The 23,890-nt window shown below is 45.1% G+C and overlaps 2 protein-coding genes across 2 annotated transcripts in view; both read right to left on the reverse strand.

Moving 5' to 3' along the window:
• Positions 1–2,233: 2,233 nt before the first annotated feature.
• Positions 2,234–3,889, reverse strand: LOC147128295 (uncharacterized). Its single transcript, XM_086019110.1, has 5 exons — positions 3,793–3,889; positions 3,667–3,719; positions 3,157–3,309; positions 2,357–3,081; positions 2,234–2,290 (listed from the first exon to the last, which is right to left on the reverse strand). The coding sequence occupies exons 1-5, from the start codon at positions 3,813–3,815 to the stop codon at positions 2,279–2,281; spliced, it is 966 nt and encodes a 321-aa protein (XP_085875236.1). The 5' UTR covers positions 3,816–3,889; the 3' UTR covers positions 2,234–2,278.
• LOC147128296 (uncharacterized) overlaps positions 3,890–23,890 on the reverse strand; it is a 122,499-nt gene continuing 102,498 nt past the window's right edge. Inside the window, exons 7-8 of the mRNA XM_086019112.1 lie at positions 4,586–4,729; positions 3,890–4,402 (exon numbers count right to left, since the gene is read on the reverse strand). Of these exons, the coding sequence (XP_085875238.1) occupies positions 4,334–4,402; positions 4,586–4,729 (213 nt within the window). The 3' untranslated portion in view covers positions 3,890–4,333. The remainder of the gene's footprint in view (positions 4,403–4,585; positions 4,730–23,890) is intronic.

Here is a 23,890-nt window from a genome sequence, read left to right on the forward strand (position 1 = left end):
TTAATCAACCATTGAAATAAAAAAAAATTGCTAACTGCTGAGCAAATTAGCTATTTTGTTAGTAAATCAGCTAGTTAACTGACTTTTTTTTTCTTTTTAACCACTTTTGTCCTCTACATTTCTCAAGTTGAGTCTTTATTATACTTTAACTCTGATAAGGACGAAACACAACGAATTATTTTTGGGAAACGGACAGAAGTCTGAATTAGGGAATTAAGTCTTACTCTCCTGCAGATAAATGTTAAAACTGGCAAAAAAATATTGTTGCTCTGTGTTGAAAACAAAAGGTGTCCTTTCTTTAGAACATCTCTCCTCATTCTCTTCATCCAAGGCTACAACAAGGTACAGTATGATAAAGTCACACATTTGCTATTTAAAAGCAACACTCACAATGGAAAACACGGCTCATTGATTTTGCGTTGAAGTGAGGCTATTCGTGCGTTTGCTATTGTCTGGGCGAGTCATGGAGAGGAAGCTAGTTCCTGGAATTTTATTGAAAAATACAATCAATAAAGCCATGTTATGGGGCTTTTTAATTTCGAACATTAAAAAAAAAAACTGTTGGATATGATGCCACGTGAAGTTTTCGCAAGCATCCTGAATAGACCAATTCTGCCCGACTAGTGGGCTAACATTAGTCGCACACGCTAGCATGGTAACTTAGTTATACATATTGCATGATGTTTTCGTGGAAACACAAGCTTTTTCAACTGTTAACCGTAAAACAAGGCGGCACACAAGTGTAAATTCTGAATTGACTACCCACTGTAAAAACCCACAAAAAAAACGGTTAGCCAGAAATCCGCCATTTAACGGGTGGCAGTAACGAACCACGATATACAGTGGCATGGTTTCACTGCACACCTAAAAGGTACGACCACTCTTATAAGACGGACCTTTGTTCTTGTTTGTGAAACCCACACCTTAATCATGTGGTACACAAAGACAGAGGATGCTGATGCTGCTGTTAGGGCACAGGAACAGACTGCAGCAGGAAGCATGACGACGCCACCAAGGAGTCATAACGCTGATTAACAGCTGCCTCTAATTAAAGATCAATGGCCGGGCTTTCAAAGGTGATTTGTTACATAAATTAGGATGCCCACTGTCCATTAACGGCATCCGTGTCAAAGTAACAGATTGGGCCGCGCGCCCGAGACCGCCACGCAGACCATAGATCACCCACGCCCCCCCGAGAAGCTGTTTATGGACGGGCTTTTATTTTGGCGGTGTGCTGAAAATGTCACACATCCGTCAAGAGTTGCCGCCAGTGTAGCCAGATGTGCCCAGCAATGTATAGCTTTTATAATCGATGCAGCCCAAGATGGATACGTGCCAAACACACACTGGATTGAAACATTTCGACTCAACACATTTGGACAACATGGCTTAGGTTTCAAGTTATGATTTCCAAGTCAGGGGTTAGGGTTGGATTTTCAGGTTTGGCTTAATAGCCTAGGACAGAGCGCCAAACCAATATTTAGATTTAAAATTAGTGTTTCAATCCAGTATTAGCATAAGAGTAAAAAATAAAAGTAATGGGTGTTTTTAATATCAGGATTTGAAGATGCTAGTTTATCAAAAGGTGAAGGTTTCAAGCCAGATAGGCTTGTAAAGTCATGTTTGAAGAGGTTAAGATTTAAAGTTAAGATCTGCAACAGCATTTCAACCCAGGGTTGTTTTTTATACAAAGGATTCACAGGCTGGATGAGGAATTCAGAGTTTAGTTCGAAGCTCCTTTTAGGGTTTCAAAATAGAGTCAAGCAGGTTAGAATTTCAAATTATGTTTGGAAGACAGTTTGCATCTACAGATTAGTGTGCCAGTCCAGTGTTGGCATTGGAGTATTACAAGTCAGGGTTATGCAGTTAGTTTCAAAGCAATGATACAGTGTTTAAGTAGGTTCCAAACTCAGGGTAGGGTTTCAATTAGGTTGCTGAAAGAAAAAAAAAAAAAAAAAAAAAAACAAAAAAAAAAAAAAACAAAACTTAGGTAGTGTTTAACCAGGGCTTGTTGCATCTCAAGACTAGTTTGACTTTCAAACCAGGATTAGAGTTTGCAACCTTTGTTCGGCAAACCAAGATTAGAATTTAAGTAATTTTTTACCATCTCACTAAAAGGATAAGCCACATGAGGCCCCAATGCTAGTCCATTAGCAGCCAAGACAAAATGGTGGCCTTTCCCACAGAAGATTGAGACAAGCCCAATCCCAGCAACAAAACAGTTTGAAACAACTGAGATTTCTCCATTTATTCAATTTCAAGAGGGCATTCAAGGCACCTAGTGGTCAACCTGCAACAGACAAAAGTTGGTCAAGTTTAGAAAAAACACTGAATAAAAAGTCATGCTAATACTTACCCGGCTCCTGAAGTAGCGAGGCGATACTTTGAATTGGTCAGGGTGGTTGTAAGTACTGTAGTAGCGAGGAGGGAGTTGCACTTCACCCGGCTGGTTGTAAGGAGGAGTGTAGTAGCCAGAGCTGGAGACTGAATCCAGTCTGTCGTTTGGGGCGCCCACTTGCCCAGGAGCCTGTTCGGCATTCTGGGGCTCTGAGGCAGCATAGGCCCAGGGCCAAACTGGCTCCTCTTCCTCAAACTTTTCATAGTGAAGGTCCTGGTTGTAGTTGCGACCGCGCTCAAAGGTGCTGCTGAAGTGAGTCGCCGTGCCTGGCGCATACTGGCCGGTCAAAAAAAAGTAGTCGAAAGGGTAAGGCACATAAGGTCTGCTGATGGGTGGCGGGAAAAAGTCGGGTGGGAAAGGGGCCACATTTTGAGGTGCCGAGTCCAAAGGAATGGGCAGCGGTTGGGGCAGCGGACGGGGTCGTTGAGGGGTGCCTTGGGTTTCGTGCTCTGATTCATAGTCACCATGATCAAAGGTTTTCTCCAGGCGGAACAGCTCACCAGGCTTGAACTCCATTTGCGGGGGCGGAGGCGGTGGCAAAATTGGGCCAAGCCCAGACACATCAGGACCGCCGGAGACCGGCAACTCAGCGACTGCAACGCCACCCGACGCGTCAGGTTTTTCGTCAGAGTCCACTGCATTGGCAAAGTTTTCAGCACCACTTGAAGCCGTTTGTTCGTTACCTGGAGCGCAATTGGCAAAATGCCATGAGAAAAAACCCAGCTGAAGCACTGGCAAAACAAAAACACGATACAAACCGTAGGACCAAACGTCGACAGAACCAGACTGAAGAGCATCCTCCTTCACAGCTGGAGGCACTGCGCCAGCAAATGACAGTTGAGGTACAAATGTCTGCTGTGGCGGAGCCCGGGGTCTGTAGTGATTGCTGGGGAAAGACCTGGGCCCAACAGCTAACAGCAAAAACATTTGAGACATCCAGGCCAAGCAGTCAGCTTTAAAAAGGATTAAAAGCCTACCCATGCTGAGGGATTCAATAAAAATTATATTAGTCAGGAGCTTCATTTTGTCCAACCATAGCCTTATCTAATGGACACATGCTTCGCTACCACCTATAGGCTAAATTTCAAGCTACAAACTTAGTTCACTCTTTCACCAATGGTGACAGGGCTGAGCCCTACTCACTGTAGAGTCAAGATTTTCCCAAATTCTACCAGATTTGACTAAATACTGCTAATAAAATATTTCTCTCTCAGCACCATCACACTAGACCAAAGAATCGTTGTTGGCTAACAGCAGCGGCAGCTTACCTTGCCTGTACGGGTAGCAGAGAGCAGCAGCAGCCATCAGAAGGAGCAAAACCCTGTTGGAACAAAACTCGTTGACAAAAAGCAATCAAAGGAGGCAGGCCAGAAAGCTGCCACGTGAACACTCACCCAGAAGAGACCCAACCAGTCATGATGACAGCAAAGGAGCAAGTCGTAACTGTCTCACGTCCATGGGATGGTTTTTAAATGGTGCCAGTGGCAAGTTCTGACCAATCGGGAGGCGGCGGCTAGACGGGCCGCAGCTGCCTCGCGTTGAGTCCGGACGAGGTCGCAGCCTCACACTCGACAACGAGCTGCACCTGGACATGTTTCTTTTCTGCTCATGTTATCCAAACATGTTCATGTGAGTGTGTGGAACCCAACTGTGATGCCATTTTTAGTCGACAGCAAGTTGACAAAATGGCCGCCCCTGACATGGCTAAAAACGGCTGGATTTGACTGCTTAACTCATACTCATCAGAATGCTGGGTTTTGACTAGTGGAGGCGCATGGAACATATTCTTGTCTAGAATCGGGGACGGCGTGGCTCAGTGGTAGAGTGGTCGTTTCCCAACCTGGAGGTTGTGGGTTCAATCCCCAGCCCTTGTGACCATCCCAAAGTATCCTTGGGCAAGATACCGAACCCCCAGTTGCTCCTGATGCTGCATCATCAGTAGGTAGATGAGGTACAGTGTGAAGCACTTAGCCCATTCACCAAGAAAATTTGGGGGTTGACTTCCTGTTTAATTAAAAAAAACTTTTAGCAAGCACATTGGTGTTTTTTTTTTTATTGATTTGAAAGAAACGTGAATAAAACAGTCCACTCAGTGATCTGTGACAAATAACGAGCTTCCAGTAAGGCTCTTTTTTCTTTCCTTTGTTGGCCGGAGTAAATCGTGCAAGAATCAAGTCAACCGCTCACCACCTGCAGCACCTTGTACTGGATGTCTTTGACTTGTGCAGGTGTACCTAATGTTGTGGCCTGCGAGTGGCTGATGAAAAGCTGCAAGTTCAGGCTTCCTGTCGAAGCGCAATGTGAGGACTCGTCGTTGTCGTCGTCTCGTGGCTGAAAGCGAGCGAAGAGCCATAAAAGACATGCAAATGTGCGCGCGGCGTCGGCGGCACATGCCTTCATTAAGATCTCATTGCTCCCCACGCAGCTTGAGACGCTGCCAAATGTGCCACGGCTCGACATTGCAACAATTTCCGGCACTCCACATGTGTATTTCCTGCCTTTCTAATCAGAATTCTATTTTGCGTCTCAAAAGGGGCTCCATTCAGACGCACATTAGCAGCCCTCGTCAGCCCTAATGTGGCTGCTCGGGGCCACGGGCCACCAGCTGCATCCACTTGTCACTCGGTGCCGCACGTGCCCTCGCTTAGTCACTCACTCGATATCTGTCTGCGGTGCTCAATAAAAACAGATGATCAATACGCACTTTTATGCACGCTGGCGGTAGAGACGCGCGTGTCCGTCATTGACGCTTGACGTGAGACGAGTAACGATACACTGACAACCGTCAAGCTACTCCAATGTAATACGATCGGCTACAAATACGATGCGTCACCATACACTGCCGAATGATGTTACAGCAAACCATCAAGCGCATCTTCGCTTATCGAATACGACATCTTTTGATTAGGTTCGCTCAAATTAGGATAACATTTGCGACAATACACTCCAATTTGCAACGGTTAGTTGATTCATCGACAACTAACCGATTAGCACATTAGATTATTTAATTTCATCTTGTCAACGGTTGAATGTTATCCGATTTGTGTCGTCCTCCAGGAAAGTCGGGCTGATTATCTTGGTTTTGAATCAAAATATAAGATTTGCTTTTACTTTGGAAAACAATCAACATTTTTGCTTGTTTTCTGACAGACGTCAAACCAAAAACCGAGTCATAATTAATGTCAATTTGAAACACTCATGTTGATCAACAAAGGCATGGAAATTAAGAGTTTCCTTAATCTGATTCATTCATTGGGCAACAAAATAATTGACAGAACGATTGATCAATTGGACCAATTACAAGATGGTAGGATAAGATCGAATTAACTTGAATTACAACGCGACGCCGCACCATATGATACGATTCACTCCAATTTCAATGTGATAAGAGACGATACCACTCCAGATACGATATGACACAATTCCCTCCAAATTGCAATACGATTCCATACAATTTGTATGTAATAGACCGACCACACTCCACTTAGAATACAAGAGCTTTACCTCCGTCTATGATACGATTCCCTCCAATTACTATACGATATGAGATGACACAATGCGACGACACGTTTCCTCCATATATGAAGCGCTGCCATTTTGCTACCATGTAACTGTACGTATCAAACACGTCGAGATTAACAGTGAGAGTCTATGATATTTCGCTCCACTTAAGTTTTTTTTTTTTGGTTGTTGTTGTTGTCGAGTGGGGCGTGGATTTGAGTGGGTTGCAAATTGGAGCAGATCTTGATCCAAATCTAGCGGATTTTCCCGTGCAGCCGCCGCATTCTCCAAACAAATCAAACGCGGAGAGAACTCAATTATGACGGATCAATAATTCAGCATTCCCAATTATTCTTTAATTGTAAGACGGCGTATCAGCCCATCTGACTGCGCGTGTGTTGTTACCCTGCAGAGCTTTTGGCTGATTGTTTGGATGAGATTAGATATGTCTGTGTGTGTGTGCGCGCGCGTGTGTGTGTGTATCAAGCAAGAGATCAGGCAATGTCAGGCAACACACACACACCAAGGCACAGGCACGCGCACAGCCTTAATGACACAAACACATCACATAAAGCCAAATGCTGCCACTAAAATTTGCATGGTGCTCAGTAATGCATTAGTGAACATCACTTGGCAATCTGTTCATACGGCCTTAATTGGATTTTAATACTGCCTCTGATCTTGTTTTCTAATTAACGGCGGTGGCTGGCGACCAAGCAGAACCGTGCACCCGGCGACACCTTTGATCCCCGCCATATGGAGCTCCTCCCGCATGTGGAAGAAGGGAAAAAAAAAAAAAAAAAAACTCACCTAGACGTGGGCGAACATCACCAACAGCACCCCCCCCCCCACTCAAGTCTCCCCAACCCCAAATCAAAATGGATGCACGAAGCAGAGGTGGCAAAGAGTGGCGGCATGTGTCGTCCTCGCTTCCCGCCGGCTTTGTTATTGATTAATTTCTCTTACAATCACTTGTGATCGTAAGATACATAAAACATGAGTGGTGGGGGGCAGGGGGGGATTAATGCATGTATCTGAGCACGACTCCCCCCTTTTTCCTCCTTGCTTTCTCGCCATGCAGAAATGTCACGAGCGCCCCTAATCTGTTTATGTCGTCGCTTTTCCACTTTGGACCAAGGGCTGCCAAAAGTCAAGTGTGTCCTTTGCCGATGGTGGCGGACATCTTCGGGGAGTCCACTTCGGCGTCCCTTAAAGAGACTTTAAAGCGCCTTTGAGTGCACAGTTCCCAATTTGACTGAGCAACGGTCAAACAAAGCTTTTGTCGTTTTGCTTCACTTACACTTGTATGACACTTAAGAATGTGGAACAATTCATGATTCAGCCAAAATCTGACTAGGCCCCGACCGATAAAGCCAACGGCCAATTCAAATGGCTGATATTAGCATGGTTTTATTATTTATTTATTTTTACAAATGAACACATTACAACAGAAGACAAAATAATGACATCCAAACACCCGCCCTAAAATTTTTTTTTTTTTAAATTGGCAAATATTTGCCAATTAGGGACACAACTGGCTTTTTATAGTCATACTCGAGTGCTCAGTTTTAATGTCCACAGTTTTTAACTTTTTTTTCTTACAGTGCAAATAGTCCGAAACGAAAAAAAAAAGGTCATAAAAATTCTAAATTCAACCAACAATTTTGAGACAAATTATGTGGCTTAAGTCAAACATTTCAATGTATTTGTACGTGACGGACGGGTATACTGAACCTACATATGGCAAATCCATCCAATTCTGGCACAAAATATTTTTCAGCTTCTGAAAAGTTCTGCATGTCATTTGGTAGGAAAACAAGCAGAAAGTTGAGAAAAAGATTTACGCCAAAAGTGGTAGCATTTTTTTCTTTTTAAACATGGATGAAGTGAAGAATGTTAAAACATAAATATTCATGAGTCAACAAATTCTCACGACAAAATGTGCACCTTCAGTTGCACCAAAATTCAGTCCTCAGCTAAGAGGCTAACATTGGTGCGACGTCGCTAAGGTTGTAAAAACGGAAGCAAAATTTTAAAGACCAAATGTGTTTTTTTTTTTTTTTTTTTGTTGCGTTGGAACCACCGTTATGAGAGAGAGGGACAGGTAGGCTTCCTCCGATTGCAGCATCCACACACCGGCAAAAGGTTATTTGGAGTCACTTGACGAGACGCGTGTTTGTTCTTTGGGTCGGTTTGTTGTTGCGCGTGGCAGCTGGCCAAGGCACACAACTTTGAGGAGTGGCGGAATGCACCCCTGGCCGTGGAAATTCCTGACCTAGATGCTTTTTACGAAACAGCGGCCAGGTGGATCGGTCCCTGTCAACTTACATGCATAAGGCCTGAAAAGATAATTAGCAGGCCCTTGTTCCTTTCTTTCATCATCGCCATGACGGAGCAAAACACTTGTGATTGATAGTCGCCAATGAATGTGACCTTCAAACTTACACAACGTGGCTCCATCACAAACAATGACGAGCGCAACGCGGACTCTTACGGGAAAATGACCGCAACTCACCAATTTGCCCCTCAAAACCCTCATTTTCACAACTGAAAAGTGAAAAGTGTCCAAAAAGGCTTTGAGGAACTTGAAAGGCAAACCGCTACTTTGGCCTGACAATTTGGGGCCCAACTTCACAGATAAGTACAATTGAATTATACCAAAGTCAAGAAAACAAGTCAAACTACTCTGTTTGGTTTGTCCTGGTTTATAGTCAATTATACTGACCTTTACTAGCTGCACAGCTGCACAAATCAAAATATGTTGAGTTTTGACTTATATCGAAGTTTACTTAAGTTTGTTGGTTTTATAGGTGTTCCTTAATCTCACTTAAATATATTGAAGAACAATACAGGTTCAAGCAACTCTTTGTGGGTGGTGGTATTTTGTTGCTACTTGCTTTACATTAAAAAATGAAAGTGTCTTCTAAATTGGACAAACCGCAACAATTCCACCAAATTTGAATGAATTAAAAAAAAACCCACATACAATAAATTGCCCAGTATTTAAAATAAGCTTTCAAAATTGTGAAGACTCAAGCCCTTCTCCCAACGCATAGAGGCCGGGGGCGTGTCCGCTGACAGCCTGCCCCACTCAAGTGTCAACTGTCAATCAAATGTAATTATGGTAGCTACTTCTAACATCATTATTATGCCTACATTTAGCGACAAAAATATCTCTGCTTAAAGCTTTTGGTAGCTAGAATATATACCACAGTCAATTTTTTTCATGCCGCAACAACGAGGCACTCTAAAGCTGGCACACACCACCCCTGTTCATATGCCGGCTGTCGCATCTGACATTTTGCCATCACTCTTCTGCCTTCTCTCCATGACGTGCACACACTCACGGCCAACAACGAAGCGCTCTAAAGCGGCCTCGGACTATTTCAACGGGAGATTTCGAGGTGTATGCATAGCTAGCTATCTGGCTAGCTGACTGCCTGCGGCAATTGCTGATGTGAACTGGAGGCACTTAATTTATCAAAAGGGGGCGGGACAATTCATACCGGGGTCGAGGTTTGCGTCTTGCGGCGCTGTTGTGGCCACGCCCCCCAAAAACAGCAGAACTGAAATGTCCAAAAACTGTTTCACGCTACAGCTCAACAAATGACAAGTATGATTTATATTCAAACATGTATTATGTATTTAGAACATTTTGAACTTTTTTTTTCTTTTAATTTTTGAAAAATGTATTTCAATGATGACGATCCCTTCGGCAGAAATTTTGCAAATCTGCCACGTATGACAACAAATATAGAGTTCTTACACAACGCATTCCATTCTGTTTGATTTCTTTTACTTATCACCATTCACCCTCGTGACTAGTATTTTTGTATGTATAGCAACGTGTGTGTGTGTATACCTGTAGCACGTGAATGGCGGGGGTGTTTGCAGACTAGCTTGCCACGAGGCCCCCGGGCGCTAATCCAGCAGCGTCACGCTGCCGAATCCAGGTAAAGCGATCCTAAAGCCCGAGCCCATCTCCCGCTCGGCCTTCTGGAGCCGCCGCTATTAGCGTCTGCGAGGGAGGAAGATCAGACGGAGGGGCGGGGGTGGGGTGCATATCCACTGAAAAGGACCCCGTCTGGACCCTGAGCCACATTTTGACAAGTTAATCTCCTCTTTGACGGGACGCAGAAAAGGGATTGCGACTTGACCGTGTTCTTTGCGAAAATCTTTCCGTCACGGCCGACCTGCGTCTTTGTCCTGTGTCTGTCCGTGTCGACACTTCATTTAGACGCCGAAAGTCAGGCACTTTGGAATGTTCGACGCAGCTTACGGGTCACTTTATTAGGTACACCTGTGCATCCGTCAAGGTGCAGTTGCACAACCACTTTAAGACAGCTATTCATAAATGTAAAAAATGGAGTTCAAATTTGATGAGCGGGTGACCAAACACTTTTCTAGGAAGTTGTATTTGACTGGTGTTAACTTTTTATTTATTGATTTTATTTTAGTTATTTTTTTTACACGTACTGCATTTAAGCACAGTCTTACCGTGTTACTTTTAATCCCTGTCCATCAGGTTTTTCTGAGAGGACGAATCCATGGTGTCGAAGTTACGGGCCGTTAAGTTCATATGAAGTGTTCCGGGGTCAGCGTGCACGCAAAGAGTTAACGTTGCAGCGAGCCAAGCCTCGTCAGCCTGGCGGCGACGTCGGTATTCGTGCTGATGAGTTGTGACCCGAGGGCCGCTTTGCATTGCTGATACGACTTGTCTTTTGTCTTGTGAGAGCGTGCCAGAATGACCGAGGGCTAAGTACTGTTGGGCGTGTTCGCCGTCGCCGCCACCGCCGCCGCGTTGTGGACCTCGCAACGCGTTTCATGCGTGGCTCTATCGGAACGCTTTTTTTTTTTTTTTTGCGGACTTGCCTTTAACCCCGTAATGAAAGTGCGCCTCCCGGGCCGATCTGCGTGTATTTACCGTAGCGCGGTGCGCAATAAACCTAACAGAGTGCATAGACGAGTACATTTCCCTCGCTTGTGTGGGTGTTTTAATCTTCCTCCCTGGATCGGTTGAAGTGCTGAACTTGTTTCAACTCAGTATCCGTTTTGATCACACGCTTGTCAAAGCATCATCTCCGATTACAGCGCATCGGCTGCTGACGGGCCAACCTTTAATCCACTTATTGCAAGGTGACACCTCCTTAGTGTTCCCAAAACATACGCTAAGCAAAGGCGATAAAGATGAGAATCGTCGCCGTGGGACCGCGCGCCGCTTCAAACGACATTCCGTGTTGTGCAGCATGTGCTGTTAAAGGTCCGGAGGTAAACAATCCATGGGAACACGTTGAACTCGTTCACTGTCAGCTGATTGCAAAGCATTGAGAGCATTTTGACTGATCGTCCAATATTCCATGAGAATATTGTGCTCTCTGACAATGTCAGTGCCAATTCTGGTCCTCCAATCACTTTTCACCGAGGGATTTTGGAGACGATCAGCGATCGGCGAGTTTAAAGCAAAACGTGAAGCTAATCACCGATCCGATCGGGAGATGGAGCAATCGATTGAAACAACTTGTTTGGTTACTGTACAGCTGAGGTCAGCGTTATTCGCGGGGGCTTGGGATATATGTATGTCCTCGTCCTCCCTTGGCTTTGGTTTTAAAGGCTGCCTGTCAAGAATTGAGCTGATCGTCAGGATTTTCTTCTGGAGGCTCACAACATTGTCAATAATTGAGCCTTGTGTAATGTCATTGTTTTACTCAACCAAGTTCTGACACCCATGGATGCCAAGTACAGTATTGACAGAAATGTTCTTGAAAACATGTACGTCCTACTTCACATTCAGGTTTTTTATTGAAGACTTACATCACCGTCAAGTATGAAGCTGATCGCCATCACCTATAGATCATAAAAAAAAAGCCTCAAATAAAGGTTCCTGTACCTGCACACTTATCCTCATCTTTTTCTCACCGGTACAAAAACTAGAAAAAAAAAAAGATCCTAAAGCTTTGAGTTAACCTCTGGATTTAATTGGTCCTTGCATAAGCGTTTGTACCCAGTCACCTTTCGCAGGGAACACTTGCGTGCCATTAATCGTCGGACTAACTCGTCGAGCAGCTTTGGTGCAGCTGGCGAGCAAACGTGTGCGACGGCACCGGCGGACCGACAAACTCCGACATGCTGCGAGCCTCCGATCTGTATAAACACTTGGAAGCACGGAGAGAGGCTTTTAATTCGGGATTTGGGGTGTAAACGCGCGCTGAATAAATGTCATGTTTTGATGCAATCAAGACAAATTCAGTCGAGCGTTGACCACTTTGATGTGTCGCGCATTAAAAGACGTTTAAGGGCTCAACAAACTGATTGAATGCTTAACCAAGTCCAACTCTTGTTGAAAGAGGCAGTTTGAACGGCGCGCTGTTGCCTTTTGCACGCCCAACTTGGAAGAAATTCACAGCCTGCAAATATCAAAACGCTTTTGAGAACAGCAATGTTGTTTTGTGTTCGAATCCAGTCGACCTTGCCGGACAAACCTTATCAAAGTTCAAACGTTTTTGTTTCTTTTGTAGGACCTTAGTGAATGGTAAAGCTCTCGTAATGTCGATTCCGAGATTTATTCAAATACATGATACGCGTTTGAAGACGATTGCCGGCCAAGTGCAAAACTGACACCTATGTGGTACTCAATTGTGGAGACCGCGTTTAACTGTTTTTCGCCATTGCGGATTATTTGCGTGGCTAAAACGTTGCCTCGTGACGGCCTTCAGAGCACGAGTCGCCTCTCCCCTCACTATAAACAAACTTTCGTTGGCATGGGCGGCTAGCCGGCGACAATTGTGACGTGCGTTTGCTGGCGAGCTATGCCTACACTTCCAAAATAGATCCTCCAAATGGTTTGTGTGTTGGCGTGGCTGCTTTAAAGTGCCTCGTTGTTGGCTGTGAAAGTGCGCAAGTCACGCTGAGAAAGGCAGAAGCAACATGAGTCGCGATAAAATAGAATAAACGTCTGACTTGACAGCCAGCGTGTGAACCTAGCGTGGCCAATTTAGAGGGCCGCGTTGTCAAGGTGAGCAAAAGCCACGCGCCGAGGCTTGAAGCAAATAAACTTTAGCTCATCCATTTTCGCAGGTTGTAGAAATGTTGCTTGATTGACATTGAGTGGGGCGCGGTTTCAACGGCATTCAACGGACACGCCCACAGCGTCCGAGAGGGGAGTTGACGGCTTGATTTTTCACACATTTGAAGGTTGCACAGTTGTGATTCCGAGTTTTAACATTTTAAAATCAACAGTCATTGTTTTGACCTTTGACTAATGGTTCACTTTCCACCTTCTTCACAAACGTGAGAAAGTGACAGTTTGACCCTGCCACAGATCAATTTTAGTTTGATGATTTCCTGCCGGGAAAGGAAGGTAAATGACGTACATGCACAAATCAAATCAAGTGGCGCTAGACAAACATAAGCAACGTTTGTGTAATCAAGAGTCAATCTAAAGCTTTCTGCATCCATTTGCATTTTCCTTGGCGGCCTGACGTTTTCGTGTCTGCTTGAAAGACGACAATCTTTAAGGTGGAAGGACAATTTTGATCATTTAGGGAGGACAAAGAAAAGAAAACAAAGTGATTTGCCTATAAAAGCGATACAAGGCCTCCCTCCAGGCCATCTTCATTAGAGAGCCCACTTTCGTCTCCGCGCCTGCTCGTCATTAGCAGACCGCAGTAAGTCCAAAGCCTTTTGACGACATTGTTCGATAATTGCCCCGTGAAGGACAAACAAGAAGGCGTGCATATGGAGAGAGGAAAAATAAAAATAAAAAAAAAATAAAGACGACGACGAAGGCGTCGTTATTGAAGCGCCCTCACCGGCGCAGACTTTGAGGCCCGGGCTCTCCTTGTTTGTCGCCATTGTGCTCCAAGGCCGCGCGATGTCAGAGTGGCTCTCAGCACAGCCGCACGTGAAGAGAGCCTTTCTTTGTGGCCAGCCCAGCGCGCTCGGCTATCAGCTAGGATACAATTGCGTCAATTGGGACGCCACCATGACGCTCACGATGCCCAGATGAAGTACGTGAATGCTGGCTAAGACATTCGACCACAATGGAGTCAACCTCCAGCATATTACCGTTCATCGCTTCAAGCACTCTTGTCGTGCAGAGTTTTCAGAGGTTTACAATGTGCAGACAAGTCCCAATCTGGAGCGACACATGCTCATTTCGACACACATTCCACATTCCAGCGGCGGCGGGAGATACAATTCAATAGAGCGAAACCATTTTGGCCAATTGAAATCCCATTGTGCTGCTCCTTCTGCTGTGCCCGATTTGACCACTTGGTGGCAGTATAAAACAGACCTGACATTGAGACATCGCGACTCCTCTCAGCTCATCAGTACGGCACTAATATTAGTCATTCGAGCACTGCAACTAGATGCTAATTAATGCATTACGCTAGTGGACCGAAAGGCTAATAAGCTATGTGGTTATTTGAAATACACAAGGTGCCATTTTGTTTGTTTTGGCTTTAGCTTGACAGTAAACCTCAACTGGGAATGGCAATAAACAGGTTGGAGCCTATTTTGAAGAATTGTTGACTATTTGCTATTGCTTATTGTGAAGTGAGTTGAGTTCGCCGCTACCACACGGTGCTCGCTTCTCAAGTCTGCTCTCACAAGTCAAAGCAAAAAATAGATCAATAAAAATCGGCGGCTCATATTTTTAGGAAAAATGCTAAGCCGAGTCCCTCGCATCTCAAGCCACTCATGTCTAAGTAAACTATACAGAGCAGATATACTTGTCAGTCTTCGTAGGAATCAAGCTGAGTAACTTTGAGCAGATCTCCTTCAAGTCAGTGTAAGCCAATCAAGAGCGTGTACCCTGAGAGCGGTCCAGGTAGAGGGAAGATTAAACAAGTTCTCTTGGCAAAACTTTGTCTGGCTGGTGTACAGGTTGCGTTTTTTTTCCCTCTTCTTTTTTCGGGGGGAGGGGGGTCGTGGGTGGTAACAAACTTCCTGCGACATCCAAGAAGTCTGTTCCCACTGTGATAGGACTCTGTAAGGTCACTCAGCCATAAAAGGAGCAAGCACAGGTTGTTCTTGGCACAGACGAAGAAGGAGAAGAAGAAGAAGGAGAGGAAGAGGAAGAAGAAAAGCCTCCGCCCCACCACCAGCAGCAAGGCTGCTACCTGATGACTTCTCCATCCGTTTTAATTGGTAATTATTTTGCGGGGTTTAACGCCTTTATTCAGACTGTCAGTGTGGAGTCAGGAGAGGAGGATTAGGTGCCCCGGGGGGACGAGACACTGGCACGGCCAGGACAGCTCATTTTTACACAGGCAGGGGAGGAGGACAGCTCATCTTTGATCTGGTTGGGGCTTCGCAGGCCAGAGGGGTGACAGCTGCACTTTCTTTAGCCCCGCATTTGAATTTGAATTCTATCTTAGGATGCAGCGCGCCGCGGACTTGGCAGGGCAGTGGGGTAATCTGCTCGGCACAAGCGCCCGGGCCTTTTCTTCCTGTGTGCCCTCGCCGAGATTGGAGTAATTAAACTTAAATGGGATGCATTAAAAACTCGCTGGTGCCGAGGAGGCGGCGGCGGCGGCGGCGGAGGCCGTGCCAGCCGTGAATGGGTTGGAGGCTCTCCTTTCTCTACGCTCCTCTAATCCTGACGACTACATGTGCGCTTTGATGCAAGTTAGCCAAAGCGCGGCGAATGGCTACAACGCGGGGCGCTGACCCCCCGGGTCCGACCGTGTCGAGGCGACGGGTGTTTGCACGCTCCCGTGTCGATCGGTCACGACACAGTCGGAGACGTGACTGAAAGTATCCGCCTGCGCCTTCCGCACGGAAATCAGGGTAGGCTTTGCGGATCATTGCGGTCCACCTGCAGAGGGCAGGCTTTGCGGCCAACGGTGCACCACCGCATACCATTTGCAGTTGCGCCATAATAGTGGAAACCAACTGAGGTGTTGATGTACCAACTAGCTCACATCAAATCTACAGCACAATCCATTTCACCTTCCAAAGAGTGTCTGTGTCATTAATCCGAGGAATAGAAGTCAACTAATTAGTCCCTCACTGATCATGTGAACTATGTCTGAATTTTTTGTTTTCATTTACCTTTTGAAGCAATCTTTTCTTTATGTTAGTTTTTATTCTATACAGGCAAGTAGCATATTGTGCCTAGATGCAGTCCCACGTTGTGCCACAACATGTCAGGCAGCGCTGAGCTCTACTGGAAGAGATGCAGCCAAATGAAAAGCAAGAAAGGGTCACCGAACCCCAAGCTCCAAACACATTTGCGCATGATGTTCCCACAGAGCAACGCTTTTCCTAGACTAAATGAAATTGTTGGCTTTTGATGGAGACGGATTCAGACAAAGGCATGTGCGTAACACTTGAAGGAAAACCCAATGACACTAGTAGGCTACGGCACACCCCTTGAAGAGTTCGCGTGTGGGACTTTTACGTGTCCATTTCCTTGAAATGGACCGGCGCGGTTATACAACTGACTGGTCGGTACAGGAAGCGCGACTTTGGCTGCCAACAAACGAACCGCACATCAACGCGGCGCAAGTGACAGCCGCTCCCATTTTGGCAGCTGCCTTGACGCGGACACTCGCTTAATTACGGCTGTAAGTCACGGCTCGGGGAAACCGGACCGTCAAGGTGGATGTCAAGATGACTCGATGCATCGGGCGCACGCTTAATTGTTTGCCTTCATTGTGCCGGGAATGTGGACTGACGATTGAGCGCGCACACCTGCGGTGGGCAAAGAGGGCCACGGGTGGTCCTTTTGGAAATCGTAATACTCATACTTGACGGACTTGTTTAACTTCTTTATTGTCATAAATTATAAGATCCATTATTCATTTAGTTAAACGATGGTTAAACAATAAATGACAACTTATTAAACACCGACAACAAAACAAAGCACTTCTTAAATGTCTGTTAAATTGTTTTGTGTTCAATTTGTATTTACAATAAATAAAACAAGCATTTAATGAGGTTGATGAATTAAAAAAGGAATAAATGCACCTTAATTGACCAATTTTAAGGGGGACTCAAGATTCATAAATATTACACGACTCTTGATGATGTAACACAAAAAAAATATTTATTTAAAAATGAAATAAAAATATTTTAATGATATTTAATACACTTGTTAATTATAATTTAAATACCCAATTTGCAAAATATGTTTTCATAAGTAGAATGTACTGGTATGTTTGGTATGTTAATTTACAAATACTTTCTAATATGTATTTAGAATAATACATTTAAGAAATGACTTAATCAAATAAATGAATAATAAAAATGGAAAGGAATAAATTCATTTATACTGGCCAATTTAAGTGGGGAAAACATCGCTAGATTAATAAAAGTAATTACAGTATATTATTATTATATAATTGGTCATTGATTTACTGTAAATAATACAATTAAATTTTTTAACATTCATTTTATAGCATGTATTTGTTATATTGAAAACAATTGATTAATTGCTTAAAATTACATTTCTTCTGAAAAATAAAATTCTAAATAAAAAAATACAAATTAATATTAATATTTTTCACGCTTTTGAAAATCTCATCTGGAAATTGATATGCTAAAATATGAAACATTTGAAAAATTACATTTTGGAATCTTGTACTTATCCTACGCTAATTTGTGATTTTATTTCATTTGACATGTTTTGCATGCAGGTTTCAACTATTGAATTACTGGTTGGTCCTCATCTACAAGTGACCTTTCTTTTGTGGGCCAGATTAAAGAACGGCACCGGCACCGCCTGTGTCACGCGTCATACTTTGCTCATCTGTGCTACACAGTACATACTGTACATAAAGCCACCAAACAAACAGCACAATAAATCAGACAGACATCTCGCGATCGGCCATAAAAGGCGAAGAGAGGGCCCGAGCCAGGAAACAGTCATTGCCCTTTTTTCTTTTTAAACAGTTAACGCCTACGGCCCAAAGCATGCACAAGTCTGTCCTGATAGCGTTACATGTTGGATCAAATATTCCCCTTTGGGGCCCAGCAGACGCCAGGTGTAGCAACAGGGTGGCCGCAAACTCAAACCGCCATTTCGAGATAACAACAGCTTTTGAAGAGCAAAAATGAGACTAAATGTCACACAACGCAACTAATGCCACGTCCCCCAAAATGTGCACTGACCAATCACAGCACAGAACAGACAACTCCAGTGCTTTCAATGAATCGCACTGAGCGCCAGAATATCGTTTTACCCAAAAGAAATATGAATCAGAAGACTTTGACGCCAATATTTTTGGGGCTTTTGGTACCTCAAACTATAAAACACCAAAAACAAGACTGAGAAAGCAATTTTGATAGCAAAATAATCCTTTGCATACATGCAACTAGTGTGTGGCTTTTCTACATGGCTTTCGCTATTCACTTCAACTGCGTCATCTTTTCTCGCAATCACGACACACATTCTTTTTAAACCATACCTACACATACCCAGTTTAAGTGTGAGGTGTTTTAGCTTAGCATGTTTTCCAACCCCCCCCTCCAAAAAGAGCCACGGCAGCTGAGGCAACTGAGGTAGGGAGAACGTGCCAGCGGCCTGGGCACGCTCGTTTACTCATTAAGAAGTCATTAAGTGTGAGTGACACCTCCACTTTCTAGATTTAAATTTAGCATGGCCATGTAATTATACTTTTGCTTTTTACAGCACGAGAAAAATAGACTCAATCATCAGATGTGCTGTTTTTAATCAAGATGACAGTGACCTTTCGAGAGCGATGACGTCCCCGTGCCAAGGCCAACAAAACTAAAAGTGCAGTATCGGTTTTGTAGTGAATACTTTTCTGGATGGTACCATGATGATTCCAAGGGGGTGTGGACACTTTTTTAGAGGCAAAACAAAAATCAGCAGAATGATTTTTCCTTGACCTATGAAATGCCACCCATCCATCCGTCCAATCTTGACAGCAATTTCTGCGCAGTGCAAATCCAGTGTGGGTCTTTTCATGTCGTAATATTGTGCGTGTGTTAAACCCTCATTATTTCCGACGCCGTATACGAGGATAATTGACGACTTCAGTGTCATTCATCATCTTCAAACAGGCTTACTTCAGTTGGATTCCGCAGACACGCCACGTGAAGAGTCTACAGGCAAGTTTATTACTATTTTTTTTTCTGATGAGTGAGAGTGGTCGCCATACATCTACCCATATGAGCAGACAGATGAGTCCCGCCCAATCAGACACGTCCTTCTTGCGTCTCACCCGCCGGGTCGTAAAATCAAGTGTGTGATTACAATCACTGGGCTATTGTGTGGAGTAAACCTGCCGAGGAGATGCTGGAGTTCTTGTTAGCTAATAGTGAAAAGGAGCCTTGAATAACTCATTAAAAAGCATCTCGCGTTGTGATTCCCTGCGTTTGATTGGCCTGATTTGTCTCTTTGACGCCGGTGTGAGGGGCAGAGTAAAGCCCTCTCAGGTTGGATTGACACTACAAGTTTCAAGCAACACAATTCCAACATTTTGCTATCAAGTGGCCTGAGCCTGCGCCTCATCACAGTTGCGTGTAGAGGAAAAAATATATGTATAGATGTAAAAAAAAAAAAAATCAATTCTATAGGGCACCCCTCGGAGAGGGCTCACACACTCTCTCACTATTGGAATATTTCCTAAACTTTTGAAGCAGCAAGCTCCCTTCATCGATGGAATACTCCAGTCCACCTGCAACGGGGCGCCGCCACATCTCATTGTGCAGGTGCGCCATAATAGTGGAAGAGGTCAATGCCACGACCGCTAAGTGTCACTCTGTCCTGGATCAGAAATATTGGGACAGAGCAGCCTTCTTAAACCTTTTTAAGAAAGGCACGCACGCCATTCCGAATGACAACAGGGCAATCTGAAAAATCAAGCAGCACAACCTGCTATGATGTAGGGAGCAAATGGTAATTGTATGGCGTAAATCCTTCCCCATCTACTGGGGCAGCAGTTTAGATTGCCATAGATGTGAGCGGGCCTCCGAGGTCTAAGAATGCACTTTAATAGATAGCTGTCAAAAATAATTAACAATGTTTTTCCTGGATGGCGCGCTCCCACGCCGCCTGCAGCCACAACCTCTACAAACGCCTCAGCCTCTGCGCGGTTTGCCACCCAGCCACCTTTTAATTGCGGCGCAAAAAAAACAAGAAAGGACCAGAAGGGCCCCCATAAAGGCTGCGGCGAGCTGGCGGCCGTCCCAGCGCCGAGAGCTCGCCACTCAGGTAATTACAGGTGGGGCGGACTTACTCATGATTGTTTGGCAAGCGTCACAAAGCTATGCAAGGCAGGTAGCAACTATGTGGCAAGTATCAGTGTCCTGTATTGCCCCGGCGGCGCAGGAGCAAAACTTGGACGGCTGTTGTGAAACCGCCGTCACTAATCGAGCGATCGAGGTGAAGCCGCTCCCTTGCCCTGCTTCGAGAGGAAGCAAATCTTGGAAGGAAAGAAAAATGGAAGGAAAGGAGTTTTGAAGGTGGGAAAGAAGGAAGGACAGAAGGAGGGAAGCGAATAAGGAAGGATAGAAGGTATGAGAAAGGTATGGCAGGAAGGATAAAAGGATGTATAAAAGGAAGGAAGGAATGAAGGACGCAACAAAGGATGAAGGAAGAATGGCAGGTGGGAAGGATGTAAGGAAAAATGGAAGGAAGGTCGGAAAGAAGGAAGGAAAGAAAGAAAAGAGGGAGGATGACAGAAATTAAGGACGGAAAGTAGGAAAGAAGGAAGGGTGGAAAGATGGAACAAAATTGCAATGAAATGATGGAAGACAGGAAAGAAGGACATGTGGAAGGAAGGATAAATGGATGGAATGAAAGGAAGGAAGCCAGTTGAAAGCCCAACATGGACATCGGCGTCGATCCAGGAACATTCCCAGACCAAACCCTGGTCTGAACATGAAAGCCAGTCCTGAGACTTGTATTTTTATGGGGGGGGGGAAGCGTGAGAGCGAGAGCACGAGCGAGTGACATTGCAGCCACTGGAAAAGCGCCATCAATAATTGAGACTACAAGAGTCGCTGGTGTCCCGCTGAGTGCGGCCCTTTAAACCTTTTAAGACGCTTTGAAGGCACATTAGCACCTCTCTGCAGGCTCTCCCTTTTGCGTGTGTGGCGCAACGTTGTGTGAGCGGTCAAACGCAAAAAACGGCAAGACGTATGCAAAGTCCTGACAAAGGACCAAATATCCTCCAATAAGGCCATGTGTTGTAACGAGCTGCTGCAAGTGTCCGTCAAACAGGTCCTCAGTTAGGCCACAACAAGAAAGGTGAGAGCAGGTAGCGAAAGCAATGGAGAGCAGCAGCAGCGAGATGGTGGAGCAGATAACAGACTGACTGCAACAGCAGTTGGAATAGAAGAGGTAAGCAAAAACAAAAAGCAACACCAATGCAAAACACCCAGAATGGAAGAGAGAACAAACAGTAATGGCCATTGACAACCAACACAACAAAAGTGAGAAAAGGGAGAAGAAAGAGCAACATGGATGGGAAACAAACGCAACAAGAGTGACAACAAACATCACAGCAATAGGAAACAGATGCAACACAAGAGACAAGTCACAACAAACAGCAAAAGCAAAAGACAACAGCAAATTTGCCGTTGCTAATAAAAAAAAAAAGAAGAAAAAAAAAAAAGAAGCGCCGGCTCCACGGGACCTTCCATTAGCCTCTCCATGTGCTTACATTTCAGGGGGTCCGCCGGCAGATGATTTTTTGCCGTATTTGTTATTCATCACGCCGCAAAGTGGGCCGAACGGCGCGTCGGCTATCAGCGGCCACACTGAGAACCGGCGCGCTAATTACACGCCGACACGCTCATCCATCAGCGTCACTTATCCGCAAAAACCATCTCACGTACGACGGATGGGCCGAGTGGCGGGGGGGGGGCTGCGGGGGACGCAAACAGCGGATGCTCCAAACACAGTGGGGCAAGAGTACGTCACCTCATTTCAGGAAGGAAAGAAGGAAGGGAAAGATGAAATAATCACTTTCAAGTCTTAACCTTCCCTGTGTAATGATGATAATAATAATAATAACAATAATAATAATGTGAAGTAGTTATGAACTAGTGTCAAGCCGGTGTCAACACACACACACACACACACACACACACGTTTTGACAGTGAACTTGACCTGTCGGGGTTGAAGGAAGACGTCGACAATGGCGGGAGGGGAAGGAGCCGGGGTGGGGGCCTCTCGGGAGGTCAAAGGTCACGCAAACACTAGCCAAGCCCTTGCGATTTGGAGTAACAAGGCCGACGCCCCCTGAGACTCATAAGCGCTGACCCCTGACCCCCGGCGTGCGCTGGACTTGGCGTGGCTGAGAATCCACACAAACGCGCGCGCGCGCGCACACACGCAGACGCGTTTGCGTGTCCCGTAAGAGCGCAGCAGTTGTTCACTTGACTCCCTTATTGACTGCACTGCCGAGTTTGGCTTTGAACGCGGCGGATCATGAAAGAGATTCCGCACGCCGCTTTTGTTCTTCTTTCACTCGCACGTTTGGTCTTCTTTTTTTTTATTAATACAAATTTCTATCTGTGTCTGCGTGGCTCTCCCGAGAGCGCCCGCCCAGCCTGCCGCTCCACTTACCAGGAAATACTTTCTAGATATGCAAATGTGCCGTCACGGGAGGGGAAGCGCGTACGCGGCGAGATACGCGCGGCCGATTTGTCTTGCTGTCGCTACGACAACAAAAAGTGTGATGGCTAAAGTCATTCCGTGCAGCACGTGTCGTGTCGGCCAGCAAGTGTGCGGCGCTGGCGTTTTCCACAAATTGCCCCAATTTCCATGTCTTGCAATTTGACCTTCCGCATTGCCGCTTTGGCACATTTGGAAAATGTGCTTTTTTGCCACCAATTACACATCCAAAAAAAAAAAAACACTTTTACCTGCTTCCCCATTTCTAAACTCATTAAAAGCATTTAAACTTTGTGCCGTTCATTTAGGACATGGACTGAAATTGTGCTTCCCCAAAGTCAAAAACATTCCACACACACCAAAACAATCCTCCTTCCACATTGCTCAAAGGATTCAAACCAATTTGATTGAGTTTTCTTAATTCAATTGCTAAACTTTTTTGCCCCCAATTCCACATTTTGCGTGATTTTTGCCATTTGACCTACTCCTTCCACATTTTTGTCGAGCGAGCCATAGCATTCCAAATTCAATCTCTTCAGCTCCTTCAGGACATTCCTAAAATGAATCACTTTTTGCCCCAATTCCACCTGATCCAAACATCCTCGATTTCACCCCGCTTCCACATTTCTCAAAATGCTCCGACTTCAAAGTAGGTACACCAAAGCGCACGCTTTACATATTGACCTTCTTCCACATTTTGTTGCGCGATTTGACAATTCTCCTCGTTGCACATTCCAACACTTGTCAACATTTGAGCGTTCGGTTCCTTCAAAATTGCAGGCGGCAGTTGTTCACTGCACACGCACGCTTTTAAAGTCCCCAAAAAGGAAAAAGTGCCACGCCAGCCGCGAGACGTTTCCTCAAGTTAGCGCTGGTGTTAGCTGCGACGCTAGCCCGCCTTTCAGCTGCTCAGCCGCTAATTAACACCGTGTATCTGCCGCGTTTGATGTGCGCCCGCCAAAACGCCGATAACGTGGCGGGCTTTATCTTTGCGAGGTCTCTGCCGCTCGCTTGGCACCCTCAACACTCCCAAATATTTTTTTTTTGCACGTTATTTTTTTTGCACCAATGCCACTAAATAGATGAAAGATGTTAATTAGTGAGCGTTAAGAGGGACTGCTGGCTACATCTCTCTTTTTTTTTTTTTTTTTTTTTTTTGGGGTGGGTAAGCCGTTTGCCGCTTTGAGCTAAGCTATGCTAATCAGCTGCAAGCCTGCCGGCTTCGCTATGGATCTCCTTATCTGTCCATTCCATAAAAAACACACACATCTACCTTTTCTCACTCACAAAGGACAGCGGAAGTGCAAGTTTCATCATAGTGTGACGCACAGCAATAAGACGTGTGTGTGTGTGTGTGGGGGGGGTGTTCTAGTCTGAATTCTATATGACTTAACAG

This window comes from Filicampus tigris, chromosome 20 (genome assembly GCF_054856515.1).
Source record: "Filicampus tigris isolate MCC_2025a chromosome 20, RoL_Ftig_1.0, whole genome shotgun sequence".
NCBI classification, from domain to species: Eukaryota; Metazoa; Chordata; class Actinopteri; order Syngnathiformes; family Syngnathidae; genus Filicampus; species Filicampus tigris.

Coding starts and splice junctions, on each gene's coding strand:
- LOC147128295 (XM_086019110.1), bottom strand. CDS start 3,815: ATGACTGGTTGGGTCTCTTCTGG. Junction 3,720..3,792: donor ACTGGTTGGGTCTCTTCTGG/GTGAGTGTTCAC, acceptor TTGTTCCAACAG/GGTTTTGCTCCTTCTGATGG. Junction 3,310..3,666: donor CTGCTACCCGTACAGGCAAG/GTAAGCTGCCGC, acceptor TTTTGCTGTTAG/CTGTTGGGCCCAGGTCTTTC.